The sequence below is a fragment of the Trichomycterus rosablanca genome, chromosome 4 (genome assembly GCF_030014385.1).
Source record: "Trichomycterus rosablanca isolate fTriRos1 chromosome 4, fTriRos1.hap1, whole genome shotgun sequence".
NCBI lineage: Eukaryota > Metazoa > Chordata > Actinopteri > Siluriformes > Trichomycteridae > Trichomycterus > Trichomycterus rosablanca.
In genome coordinates, this window is record NC_085991.1 from 36,595,772 (window position 1) to 36,609,243 (window position 13,472).

At 38.7% G+C, this 13,472-nt stretch overlaps 1 protein-coding gene and 1 long non-coding RNA gene across 2 annotated transcripts in view; one reads left to right on the forward strand and one right to left on the reverse strand.

The window, feature by feature from the left end:
- Nucleotides 1-13,472, forward strand: part of pcxb (pyruvate carboxylase b) — a 371,478-nt gene that overhangs the window by 106,770 nt on the left and 251,236 nt on the right. Inside the window, exon 8 of the mRNA XM_062994233.1 lies at nucleotides 5,452-5,614. Within this exon, the coding sequence (XP_062850303.1) occupies nucleotides 5,452-5,614 (163 nt within the window). The remainder of the gene's footprint in view (nucleotides 1-5,451; nucleotides 5,615-13,472) is intronic.
- On the reverse strand, nucleotides 190-4,187 carry LOC134311631 (uncharacterized). The gene is made up of 3 exons (XR_010011458.1): nucleotides 3,950-4,187; nucleotides 1,638-1,825; nucleotides 190-1,114 (listed from the first exon to the last, which is right to left on the reverse strand). It is a non-coding gene; the product is annotated as an uncharacterized LOC134311631 (long non-coding RNA).

Below are 13,472 nucleotides of genomic sequence, written 5' to 3' on the forward strand. Positions count from 1 at the left end.
GATAACCTATACAACCTTTGGTCAAAATATTAGTGTATTGAACTGCTGCATTTCCTGCCCTGCAACGTCTAAACTGAATTAGAAAGACATCAAGATTTAGAAGTGTTATTCAGGTAACAATAAAGAATTCCATACAATCATGACCTATGTGCATTTACATGACAGTTATGTGTAGGTAATTTGGTCCTACTTGCTACTCCAGAGCAAATGGTATTTTAATAGGTGTGTGCAAACCAAACCATTAACTGTATTGCTGACTTTTTATTGTTTTTTGATTAAAGCAACTCAGCCACCATAATACATACTTACACTTGTAAATATGAAAAAGGCATATATTTGAAAAAAACTTTTCAAACAAGAATCTATTGACACTATTGTTCTTTTCCTCCCCCTCACTTACTTACTGACTGACCTTTTTATTGTGCACACACAATTACACTCTTTCCTGTAGGCTGGAGCTTTAAATGGTTCATAGATCTGGTTAAGTCTTTGGCAGAGAATTACTGAAGCTGCTGTTTGAGCTTTCACTTGTGTGTTCTAAGTGCATTATGAACTTTTTAGGAATGTCTGATTTGGAATTTTTTCAGGATTAATAAAGCAGGAAATAAAGTAAACAAAGTTTCAAATGCAAAATTACAGTAGAATAGATTTGAGTTGCACTAAGTTTTTCTTTTTCTATATTTTAAATAAGGAGAATTTTTTTCTCCTCTCTCCTAATCTAGTCGTATCCAATTACCCTGGTTGCGTTACGCTTCACCTCTACTGATACAACCCTCCACTCATGACTGAGGAGCTTTGCAACTGACACACGCCCCCTCCGACACATGTGCAGTACCGACTGCCTGTTTTCACCTGCACGAGGCAAGTTCATATGTGGATCAGCCTTGTGCACAGAGAGACACACACCCTGGTCAGCATTATTCCTCAACTCTGTGCAGACGCCATCAATCAGCCAGCGGAGGTCGAACCCTGGTCCAACTTGTCCCATCCCTGAACAACAGCCAGTCATTGTTCATGTGGCCTCCCAGCCCAGTCGGATGGCAGAGCTGAGATTCAATATGATGTGTTCGAAATCCCAGCTCTGGTGTTCTAGTGTATTTTACCGCTGCGCCACCTGAGAAATAAGGAGAGATTTAAAAATTCAAGGCTAGTTTTTATATACTGTAACTACTTAGGAAAAGGATGAGTTTCATTTTTTGAAGACATTAAGAAACTCAGACAGGGGAGTTCATTCTATGAGGGTTCTTCACAATGTTTCTGCATTTTTTAAAACTCTATTTATTATAGAATACATACTTTTCTACATAGTCATCTTCTGATGCATTTTTCCTAGTGTCGTACCAACCTTTTAATGCCATGAGCAAAAAATGTTTTTGGTTGAGCGCGTAGCCACTAATGCACCGCTGCTTACACATCATCATCACATAAAAATCTCCTTCCTCTTCTTTGAGTGGTCCAAAATGGTAGAAATCAGATAGTGCTAAATCCAGACTATAAGCTCAAAGACTTAAAGGTTGCTCTGCAAAAAATCTAGAATAAAAAGGACCCTAAAGCATCCCTTCTGCATGATGTGTAAGTTTTAGACTGTGGACAGTTTCACATTTGTTACAACAGTTAGGGTTATCTACCTGACCTACCTGACTAGTAGAATGAGTTACCAGCTATAGCAGTGGGAGGCATGCTGGCTCGGTGGGTAGCACTGTCGCCTCACAGCAAGATCCCCAGGGTTCGATCCCCAGGTGGGGAGGTCCGGGTCCTTTCTGTGTGGAGTTTGCATGTTCCTCCTGTGTCTGTGTGGGTTTCCTCTAAGTGCTCCGGTTTCCTCCTACAGTCCAAAGACATGCAAGTGAGGTGAATTTAATATAAGCTCTCTCTTAGTCTCTCAGACAGGACCAATTACTACTCCTCCAGCCATCACTTTTTCTAACCAAAGTATAAAAGTGAGGAAACTTTTTGAAGATCCCTTGTATTGTGTGGGTGCCAAGACAAGCCCTGATGCTTGTCTTCTTTAAGTTATGAGGGATTGATCAAGCTAAGCTAGACTTGAGCCAGTGACATGAAAGGTATGAGGTACCGAACAATGTTTAATAGGTGCTTTAAGGTATTATGGGCTGGTCTGTTCTTGGTTTCTAAGCAAGCATTATTGTATTGAATTTAATATGGGCAGTTACTGAAAGGTATTAAACAGTTTGCAGCAGTAGGGTCATGTGGCAGCAATTAGGTAAATGAAAAACCAAGAGCGCATCAACATTTTGATTCAGTTGCAGAGGTCTGTTGGTGGGCAGTGTTGAGAGGTAAGCTGAGGTAGACCAGCCTCAAAATGACAAGAATCTGAGTGGCTTCCATCGAAATGATCAGCCGAATCTTTTGGATGCTGTAGAGAAGGTTTTTTTTAAATTAGGGGTTGAAAAAAATGGCTTGCAGAAAATAATAATAATAATTCAATAAACTTGCATGTGAATATCCCCTTGTGGAGGTTTCATTTTACATCTTGTAAACCACAGAGAGAGAAAGATGCATTGCTTGTGTTGCCTGGGTCGCATACAAAATTTTGAAAAATAAAGTTCATCATGATCGAGTCAGGTTAGCATCATGAGCTGAGAAGGATAGCTGGGTATCCAGAATGAGTGCCATTAAGTTAAATGATCTTTGCATGGAGTCATTTCTCCAGGAATATATCAGCTCAGTTATGCTGGAGTTAAGTGTCAAATGTTGAGCTGACATCCATTATGAGATATCTGCCAGACATGCTGAGATGTTGAGCTGAAACTTGGGTGTTTGGAAGAGAAAATGACAGGGTAATCGTTACGGAGTATTATCCATGTAGGAATAGTAGTAGAATCCATGGGAGGATATGACTGTAGCAAGAGAGTACTGTAAGTATATATAGAAAAACTGTAGAGGACCATGTACAGAACCCTGTAGGACAGCTGATGGATTTCACAAATTATTCCATCTATGACAGTCACATAGTCCTATGCAATCACAAAAACCCTAAACTGAAAAATAATGTACATTTCAGCATTATGCAAAATGGCCTTTTTCAGGGAACAAAAAATGGGTTAACAACTTAAAGCTGTTCTGCAGTAATGGAGGTTGATCAAGCCTTAAAATTTGATGCTACCAATTCCTAGGAGTCTTCCAATTTTTCTTGATTGCTTACAACCCCTTCTGTCTGCATAAAAGTAGTGTTGGAACACACTGTGGTACCATACCCTTGTGAGCATTATTTGAACAGTATTGTTCTGCAGAAAGTATTGTGTTGCTATAAAAATGGCAAGAAAAATGCAATTAACAATGGAAGAGAGACAGACCATCGTAACACTTAAAACTGTAGGTCTTTTCTATAGAAAAATTGTGAAGAAAATCAAGTTGTCAGTGAGTACAGTTTCCTTCACCATCAAAAGGCACTTAGAAACTGGGGCAAACTCTGACAGGAAGAGGTCTGGCAGACCCAAAGCCACAACAGAATTAGAAGACAAGTTTCTGAGAGTCAACAGCTTGCGTGATAGGCGGCATACAGGACAACAGCTTCAAGCACAGCTTAATAGTGGTTGTAATAAGAAAGTCTCAGTTTCAACTGTGAAGAGAAGACTTCGAGTTGCAGGTTTGACAGGTTGAGTTGCAGCAAGAAATATATATATATAGCTTGCTTGACTGTGCACAAAGACTTTAAGGAGAAAATAAAAATCCCCTAAATTGGCACCTTAATGCACCTTTTTTGCATGATGTGTAAGTTCTAGACTGTTTCATATTTGTTACAACAGCTTTTAATTTTGCTTACCTGGACATTTTATGGTTATTGGATTACATCTGACCACCCAGACATATTTTCCCAGCATAGGTGACAGTTTGGGTTATATACCTGACCTTAGCAGACACCACTCTTCCATATTATTTTATTGGGTTCTGTTAAAATGGCCATTTTTATATAAGCAGAATGAATTACCAGCTATAGCAGGTGGCTGCACAGTGGCTCGGTGGGTTGCACTGTCGCCTCACAGCAAGATCCCCAGGGTTCGATCCCCAGGTGGGGAGGTCCGGGTCCTTTCTGTGTGGAGTTTGCATGTTCTCTCTGTGTCTGTGTGGGTTTCCACTAAGTGCTCCGGTTTCCTCCTACAGTCCAAAGACATGCAAGTGAGGTGAATTGAATATACTAAATTGTCCAAGACTGTGTTTGACATTAAACTTGTGAACTGTTGAATCTTGTGTAACAAGTAACTACTGTTTCTGTCATGAATATAACTAAAGTGTAAAACATGAGGTTAATATTCTAATACAAAAATAAAATAACAAGGAATTAAATAATCTCTAAATAACTTAAATAAATAATAATCTATGAACATATACACCAATCAGCCATAACATTAAAACCACCTTGTTTCTACACTCACTGTCAAGTTCTACAGTTATGGACTGTAGTCCATCTGTTTCTCTACATACTTACACCCTGTTACGTCTAGAGGTACGTCTGCATGAAATCATTGCAAACTGATACACTATTAAGCTTTAAAACTAGACTACACTTACAGCAGCTTCTTGTAGGAGTACAGAATGTACTTCTGATGTACCTCCTTGTTTCTACACTCACTGTTCAGTTCTAAAATTATTGACTGTAGTCCATCTGTTTCTCTACATAGTTTTTTAGCCTGCTTTCACCCTGTTCTTCCATGGTCAGGACCCCCATAGAGCAGGTATTATTCTGGTGGTGAATCACTCTCAGCACTGCAGTGACATTGACGTGGTGGTGTGTTAGTGTGTGTTGTGCTGGTATGAGAGGATCAGACACAGCAGCACTGCTGGAGTTTTTAAATACAGTGTCCACTCACTGTCCACTCTATTATTAGACACTCCTACCTAGTTGGTCCACCTTGTAGATGTAAAGTCAGAGACGATCACTCATCTATTGCTGCTGTTTGAGTTGGTCATCTTCTAGACCTTCATCAGTGGTCACAGGACGCTGTCCACTGGCCGCTGTTGGCTGGATATATTTGGTTGCTGGACTATTCTCAGTCCAGCAGTGAAAGTGAGGTGTTTAAAAACTCCAGCAGCGCTGCTGTGTTTTATCCACTCATACCAGCACAACACACACTAACACACCACCACCATGTCAGTGTCACTGCTGTGCTGAGAATGACCCACCACCCAAATAATACCTGCTCTGTAGTGGTCCTGGCAGAGTCCTGACCATTGAAAAACAGGGTAAAAGGGGCTAACAAAACATGCAGAGAAATAGATGGACTACAGTCAGTAATTGTAGAACTACAAAGTGCTCCTATATGGTAAGTGGAGCTGATAAAATGGACAGTGAGTGTAGAAACAAGAAGGTGTTTTTAATGTTATGGCTGATCGGTGTATGTATATTCTCCAACATTTGTTTTACTATGTAAAATGTTCAATATTTAGGAATATGTAAAAAAAAAAATAGTTCCGTTTGTGTTTATCTTTCAGTGTGGATCTAGTCCATGCTCAGTTGCGGGTGTGTGAAGGTCGAAGTCTTTCTGAGCTTGGCCTCAAACAAGACAAGATTAGGATCAATGGTTGCGCAATCCAATGCCGCGTCACAACAGAAGACCCAGCCCGTGGATTCCAGCCAGACACCGGACGTCTAGAGGTACGTCTGCATGAAATCATTGCAAACTGATACGCTATTAGGCTTTACAACTAGACTACACTTACAGCAGCTTCTTACAGGAGTACAGAGTGTACTTCTGATGTGTACATGTTTGGCAGGATTACATAAATGCATGAATCATGTGGAATCCTTTCATGATTTGTGATGTGATGTCTTTCATTTCTTGTTGTGGAACATGTCAGATTTCCTTAATGTCGTGTGGTCCACCAGGAATCATGTCTCCTGGTTATCAGCATCTTTAATTCTTGGGCTTTGGTTCCTGAAAACATAAGTTAAACCAATAATCTTGGTCTGAGATGACATTTACCTTGCAACTCTGGAAATGCTGACAGGAGCTTATTCACCATTTACCAAAATACTTACAATAATGCAGTTATTGTAAATATGCACACTCTTTAATACTTTCTTAATGCAATTTTTGATTTTGTGACACCTTTCAGTCTTTTTGGGTAAGAGTCTATCATCATGGCACATATGGACTATATTCTTTGCCCACTCTTTCCTGCTCCAAATCTGTCAGATTGAACAGTGCAGATTGTCTCCTGTGCACATCCCTCTTAGGGTCACCCAACAGATTTTTAGTTGGATTCAGGTCCAGGCTTTGGCTGGGCCATTCCAAAACTTTGATTATCTTCTGGTGAAGCCATTTTTTGTTAATATGGAGGTATGCTTTGGGTTATTATTGTGCTGAAAGGTGAAATTCCTCTTAATCTTCAGCTTTTTAGCAGAAACCTAAAGGTTCTGTGCGACAAATTACTGATGTCTGGATCTGTTCAAAATTTCCTTTACCTTAAGTCCTTTGGTGATGTGCAGTGTTGTTTAGCATCAAGCATACCTTTTGGGATTTTGATCAAAAAGCTTCATCTCATCAGACCGTAACACAATAGTTTCTGTCTTGACACCCTACCCCCCAACCCAGTTATTTTTATCACAGTCCAGCTATTCTTATACAATATGTAGTATGCCTTATGTAATTTGGGACACAGCCATTTCTTACTATGTGATTTAGTAGTATGACTGAAAAAAAATAAAGTAAGATTTTGATATCAGGCTTAATTTTTATTCTACATAAAAAATTCTAAGGTTTCATTCACTGTCTTTTCAATGTCAAACAATAAAATGTAAATCAAATAACTAACAGGCTGAATGTGATATTGCTCATTAGCTTAGCTCATGATCATTAAAGGGAAGATTGTAGAATTGTAGAATCAGCATCTCTATACTGTCACATTCATTTATTTAATAGGAGACAAACATTAAGTAGTATAAATACATCTGCTGCTGCATTAACCATGACCCTGGTCAAAATAAAATGATAAGTAATGTTAAAGAATTACTAGTCCAGTGAGTGGGTGTGTTGCTCATTAGAGCAGTGATCATTCACCAGTTACTCAGAAGGTTGGTGGTTCAAGCCCCAAATCTGCCAAGTTGCCACTGTTTGACCCTTGAGCAAGCCCCTAAAACCTCAGTTAATTAGATTGTATTTGTCACAGTTGTTAGTAGCATTGAAAAAAAAAAACATTTGTTAAATGCTGTAAACATGAAATGCTATGGACCTAAACTATGTCCAGAGTTTTTTGCCTTGTTGCCTATTGTTTTTTAGGCAATACTTTATCCAGTGTGAACCTGACCATGTCAAAGACTTTGTAGAAGATGAACAAATATATATAGTAGTATTTTTATGTAGGTTACATAACCACAATTAAAAGACTCTTTGATGGCCATTTAGCCCAACTTGCATTGGTCCTTTGTAAAATTCTTTACATTTTCCAGCACTGAATTTACATTTATTATTTTTAATTCAGTAACTGTTTTTTAAGTGGCAGATTATTAATCTTTTAAAAATCAGATTTTAAGTGTATTACTGTAAAAAAAAAAAAACAGTAATAGAATTTGACCCACATATGGTGGGTAAACAGGTGTGCATGCAGTGCTGCACACTGTCATTGGCAAAACTGTCTGTGCCACTGTTTCCTATAAAGTAAAGCGATGCACTTACCTCACCGCTGTGCTTCCCTAAGTGTTGCTCAGATTTGCCGCATTGATTGTGGTTTTTAGTGCCTGCTGATGCTCTCAAAGTTCAATTTGATTGAACTTTAACCCAGTTTGCTGCTGCTGACCTTTTCAAAGTGCCGCCAATGAGACAAATTGTTTATACGATGGAGTCTGAAGTGAAGCGCAGAGGAACTGATTTACACTTTCCCAAAACCCTGAACTCGCATAGCATTGTGAGGAAACATAATTATGAGGGGAAAAAATAACACAACAGAACATTGTGAGGAAAAAAAAATATGGCATGGCGACTACTAAACTAAAAGTGAGATCAGGTTTGCATATTGGTTGGTGCTGACACATTTACAAATTACAAATTCTGGTATTGTTTGTTGTGGGCTTGTAGTGCTTTAGTAGATTTCATGTGCCCTTTGATTAAAAAAAAAAAAAAAAAGGTTTTGACCCAATTCCCATATTTATCTTCTGATGTATTGAAATGACCACCAACTTTATTGTTTTTAACTAAAATACAGATGACCAAATCTGTCAATATGGTTAGTCAATATTGACAGTTGTAGAGTAGCGTTTAAGGTACTAGACTAGTAATCAAAAAGTAGCTGATTTAAGCCCCACCACTGACAGGTTGTCACTGTTGGGCCCTTAATCCTTAATTGCTTAGATAGTATACTCTCACAGTACTGTAAGTCACTTTGGATAAAAGCGTCTGCTAAATGCTGAAATTGTAAATGTGAAAAATGTCAATATTGTGTATTTAAATCCTGTTTTACCGCATACCACGTAAAGGGCAGTTGTAGCCTTGCGGTTAAGGTACTAGAATAGTAAGTAGAAGGTTGCTGGTTCAACCTCCACCACTTCCTGGTTGCCATTGCAACCCTCAATTGCTTTGACTGTATACTGTAAGTCACTTTGGATAAAAGCATCTGCTAAATGCCGAAAATGTAAATGCAGTTATGCACCCAGCCTTTCTGTAATTGAAGCACTAAACGCTTATCATGTGACTGCAGCCTTAAAGTACTGAACTCAAAATCTAAAGGTCACTGGTTCAAGACCCACCACTGCAAGGTTGCCACTGTTGTGCCTTTGCCCTTAATTGGAAGGAAGTCCCTTTGCCCTTAATTGATTGGATTGTATTCTGTCACATTTGCACTTTGTATTAAAGTAGCTGCTAAATTACAAAAATGCATTTTAAGCCCAATTCATAATTGAACTAGATGAATACTACTAATTTTCCTTTATTAGTATTTTTATGATGTGTTTAGAGATGAAATTTAACTTTAAATCTAGCTGGGGTGGCATGGTGGCTCAGTGGGTAGCTGAGATTTAGTCTGAAATTGCTCCAGGCATGAGGAAAACGTCTTGTAAGGTCACACCTTGGTCACTCAATGCTGAACCATTGTGTATGTGATGCAGCACACCCATGTGCATTATTACCACATAAATGATCTAATAAACATGTAAAAACACCATTACTGTCACTACACTGGCTCTCCCACACATTCTAACATTCTCTCTCTAGCCTTTGTATTCCTTTCGGATATTTGCTTATCTGTGTGTTTCTGCTCTCCTCCTGTGCTATCACTAATGGTTGATTCTGCATTAGTGAGAGATCAGTGGCTCTCAGGAGGGGCTTTAATTTCTCCCTAGTGAAGAGGGCAGCTTGGCTCGCTTTCAGCCACATCTCTGAGACAGCAAAAGCATTTGCAATATCCTTTTGTCCAGATTTGGAAAGATAAGCTTGAGGTATTTACATGTGTATATTAGAATTTTTATTGTTAGGCTAATATATAACAGGCTAGTGGAAGTAAATTATTTTAAATTCAGCTAGTATTAATTAATTAATCTAATCTTTATTAAAGTCACCCTAAACAATTTCATTTTATTTCAGTATCATGTTTTAACATGAATATCTGGGTGCAGATTGATTTTTGCATTTGTATTTTTATTAGTTTTTCTTCCTTTTCTTTTTTCTTTTGTTCTATAGTGATAGTGTTCTGATTTGACATGCTATTTGAGTCATTATTTTTATTTATCTATTTGTTTTTTGTATTTATTTACGCATTTTCCCCTATTTTTAATCCCAATCTAGCATAGCCAATTAGTCTTCCACCGCTGGGGTCCCCGATCACGTCCGAGAAGGGTATATTTGCCTGATGCAAGATCCCTTCAACACTTGCACAGTTCCCGACCCCCTTTATTCATCCATACTTTGGAGAGTCACACACTTATTTCCGCATTCCTTCACTTCTCTGCAGGCGCCTCGGGATACTAACCAGGGTCCTTACACAGTGTTGAGAACCCCACCTCCTTTTTTAGTCCAGTCTATTCCCACCCAGCAGACTAGTGGCCAGTTTTGTCTGCTGCTGGCTCTGCAAATTGTGCCTGCTAGGTGGCACCCAGCAGACCAGTAGCAGAGCTGAAATACAAACTCTAAGAGTTCAGAATCCCAGCACTGGTGTGCTAACAGAATATCTTGCTGTACCACCTGGACACCCTATTTGATTTATTTTAAATACAAATTTTGTGCTCTATATTGTACGTGTAAATTCAACATATTTGAGTAAATAATTATTTTTAACATTGAGGCTTAGATACTAAAATCAAATGTAAAATTCTACTTGTATCAAATGTAAGTTAAGAGCTGTCGTTGATGCTGTTGGTATAGGATAGCTGATGGCACTGTTAGTAAATAACTTTCTCTGTATTATTTGAGGATATTCTTAGTCCTTTGTATAATTTGCTTTTCTACCATTCTCTAGGGAACCTATGACAAATCTGTCTCTGTGTTCCCCTTTGACCTTTTGCTTTTTTCCCCAACTCGCACTCCATCATTTTCTTTTTCTGTCCTATTTCTCTCTGCTTGGACGGGAAAGCAGAGCTACATTGTAATAGTGAATTGTGCTTGAAGATGAAATGTGTTTATCTAAAAAAAAAAGCTTGGCTGAAAACTGCATGACCAAACAGAATAAACTTGCAATTGAATGAATAAGTTATTGCTAAAGTGCTGTTGGGAAGTCAAACAAGCAAAATGAATAAATAATATCTTCACTGAAGAATACAAAGGAAAGAAGAAAATAGATTATTAAAGGAGAGCTTGAGAGAAAGGGCTTTAATACTTTGGCCTCTTTAAAGTTGCCAATTTTAATTATAAGAAATCTACAAAACTTTATTTAAGCACAATATAAGATTACATTATGGTGACTCGGTGGGTAGCACTGTCGCCTCACAGGAAGAACGTCCTGGTTTTGATTCCTAGGTGAAACAGTCCGGGTGCAAAAACATGCCAAAAACATGCAAGTGAGGTGAATTAAAGATACAAAATTGTCCATGACTGTGTTTGGCATTAAAGACTTACTCGTGTGTAACCAGTAACTACCTGTCCTGTCATGAATGTAACCAAAGTGTAAAACATGACTAAATAAGTAAATAATAAATAAATAAGATTCCATTTTTGCCACACAACGGTGTTGGTGGTATTTGAATTTACACAAGAATCTCCAGTTCGATCCCCAGGTGGGGCGGTCAAGTCAAGTCAACTTTATTTATATAGCGCTTTTTACAGTAGACATTGTCTCAAAGCAACTTTACAGAATTTTAGGACCAACAGACCAAAACCCCTGTTGAGCAAGCCGAGGGCAACAGTGGCAAAGAAAAACTCCCTTAAAATTACAGGAAGAAACCTTGAGAGGAACCAGACTCAGCAGGGACCCATTCTTCTTGGGTGGCCTGGAGAATAATTTGAATAAATAGGATTTACAGAGTATCATACACACACAAATTAAAATGAAATAAAAGTTATAACTAGCAAAAATAACTGAAGTTATTATTCTGTCCAGTCTGTGATAAAGTCTGTAGTGAGTTCTTGACATTCTTGGTGCAAACACGCCAGGTGTCTGTCACATCTGGCAGGAGCAGCATTGTTAGCACGGCGGTCCGGGTCCTTTCTGTGTGGAGTTTGCATGTTCTCCCAGTGTCTGCATGGGTTTCCTCCATGAGCTCTGGTTTCCTCCCACAGTCCAAAGACATGCAAGTGAGGTGAATTGGAGACACTAAATTGTCCATGGTTGTGTTCGATATAACCTTGTGAACTGATAAACCTTGTGTAACAAGTAACTATTGTTCCTGTCATGAATGTAATCAAAGTGTAAAATCCTAATAAGCAAACACCAGCATTTGCATGCCGTAAATAATAGGGACAGTAAACAAGGTTTTCACATAGAGCTGTCCCAACATTAAGTGCTATTAATGCTTAACCCCCCCCCCCCCAGTATTACCAAATTGAGCAATATTAAGCTAGATGATAGCTGTTTGCAACAAATGTAAATACCTTGATAGAAAACCAAGTTTCCATGTTACACAAGTTTCACTCTGCTGCTATGTGTTATGTGATGAATTGTTGTAAACTGTATGGAAGGATGGATTTCACATTGTCTGGGCTGAGATACAGTATGTAGAGATGCTATTTTTATACAGTGAATTAGATGGAGGAAAGAGTGCCTGTGCTGGGTGGATGGAGTGCATGTAGGATAGAGGCAGATACAGACAGTGATGTATTAGGGACATGGTGATGGATAGATCAATAGATGAAATGCTGTGAACTGTTGCTTCTAACACACACACACTTACATCTCCTTTCGTCCTTCCTCTCTCAGTACATGTGAAGATTATACCTACTGTTCCAGCTTTTTATATTTGCCATTTGTTTGTCTGTGCTAATTCAGTTCATCCAATCAGCACGTTTTTTTGTAATTCAGTTGTTTGTTTTTTTTTGTTTGTTTTTTGTGTTTGTCCCACTACTTGCTTGTTCTCTTAAACGGACCCTTAGTTAATCCATGGGTTTAGGATGGGGTGGATAAACATTTTAGTAATCACCTGTAGTAGCTTTTTTAAATATGCAGGTTGAGAGAGTCTGTCATTCTGTTAGCCTTGGTCTAGAAGATGGTCTACAAAATAAGCCAAGTCATTTGTTCCCAATGCAGAAATGCATCTTAAAGTCCTAAATTAAAAAAATGGCAGCAGTAATGCACACTTAATACTGTAATCCATGTTTAATAGAGGTGCACAAGTATAACTTGGAACCAAATCTCCTGGCTTTCACACACACACACACACACACACACATACACATATCTACACAAATAGACAACCCAATTTACCTAATTTATGCAGGCACAACATATTCGTTATGCATGCACTTCGCTCAGTAAACTTATCCAAACACTTCTAACGCACTGAAGTTTCTTCATGGCAAACACACCTCTGAAGTCATTTGTCATGATGTGTCGTATATAAAACATTAGCAGCTTTCACACTTTAGCATCTGTTTACTAAACTGCTGTATTTTAAAGCAGTGCATTCATTTAAAATAATATACACCGATCAGCCATAACATTAAAACCACCTCCTTGTTTCTACACACATTGTCCATGTTATCAGCTCCACTTACCATATAGAAGCACTTTGTATTTTCACAATTACTGACTGTAGTTCATCTGTTTCTCTGCATGCTTTGTTAGTCCCCTTTCATGCTGTTTTTCAATGGTTAGGACTCTCCCAGGACCACTACAGAGTAGGTATTATTTGGGTGGTGGATCATTCTCAGCACTGCAGTGAGACTGACATGGTGGTGGTGTGTTAGTGTGTGTTCTGCTGATATGAGTGGATCAGACACAGCAATGCTGATGGAGCAGTTTTACTGCTGGAACGAGAATAGTCTACCATCCAATAACATCCAGCCAACAGTGCCCCGTGGGCAGCGTCCTGTGACCACTGATCAAGGTCTAGAAGATGACCAACTCAAACAGCAGCAATAGATAGGTGATCGTCT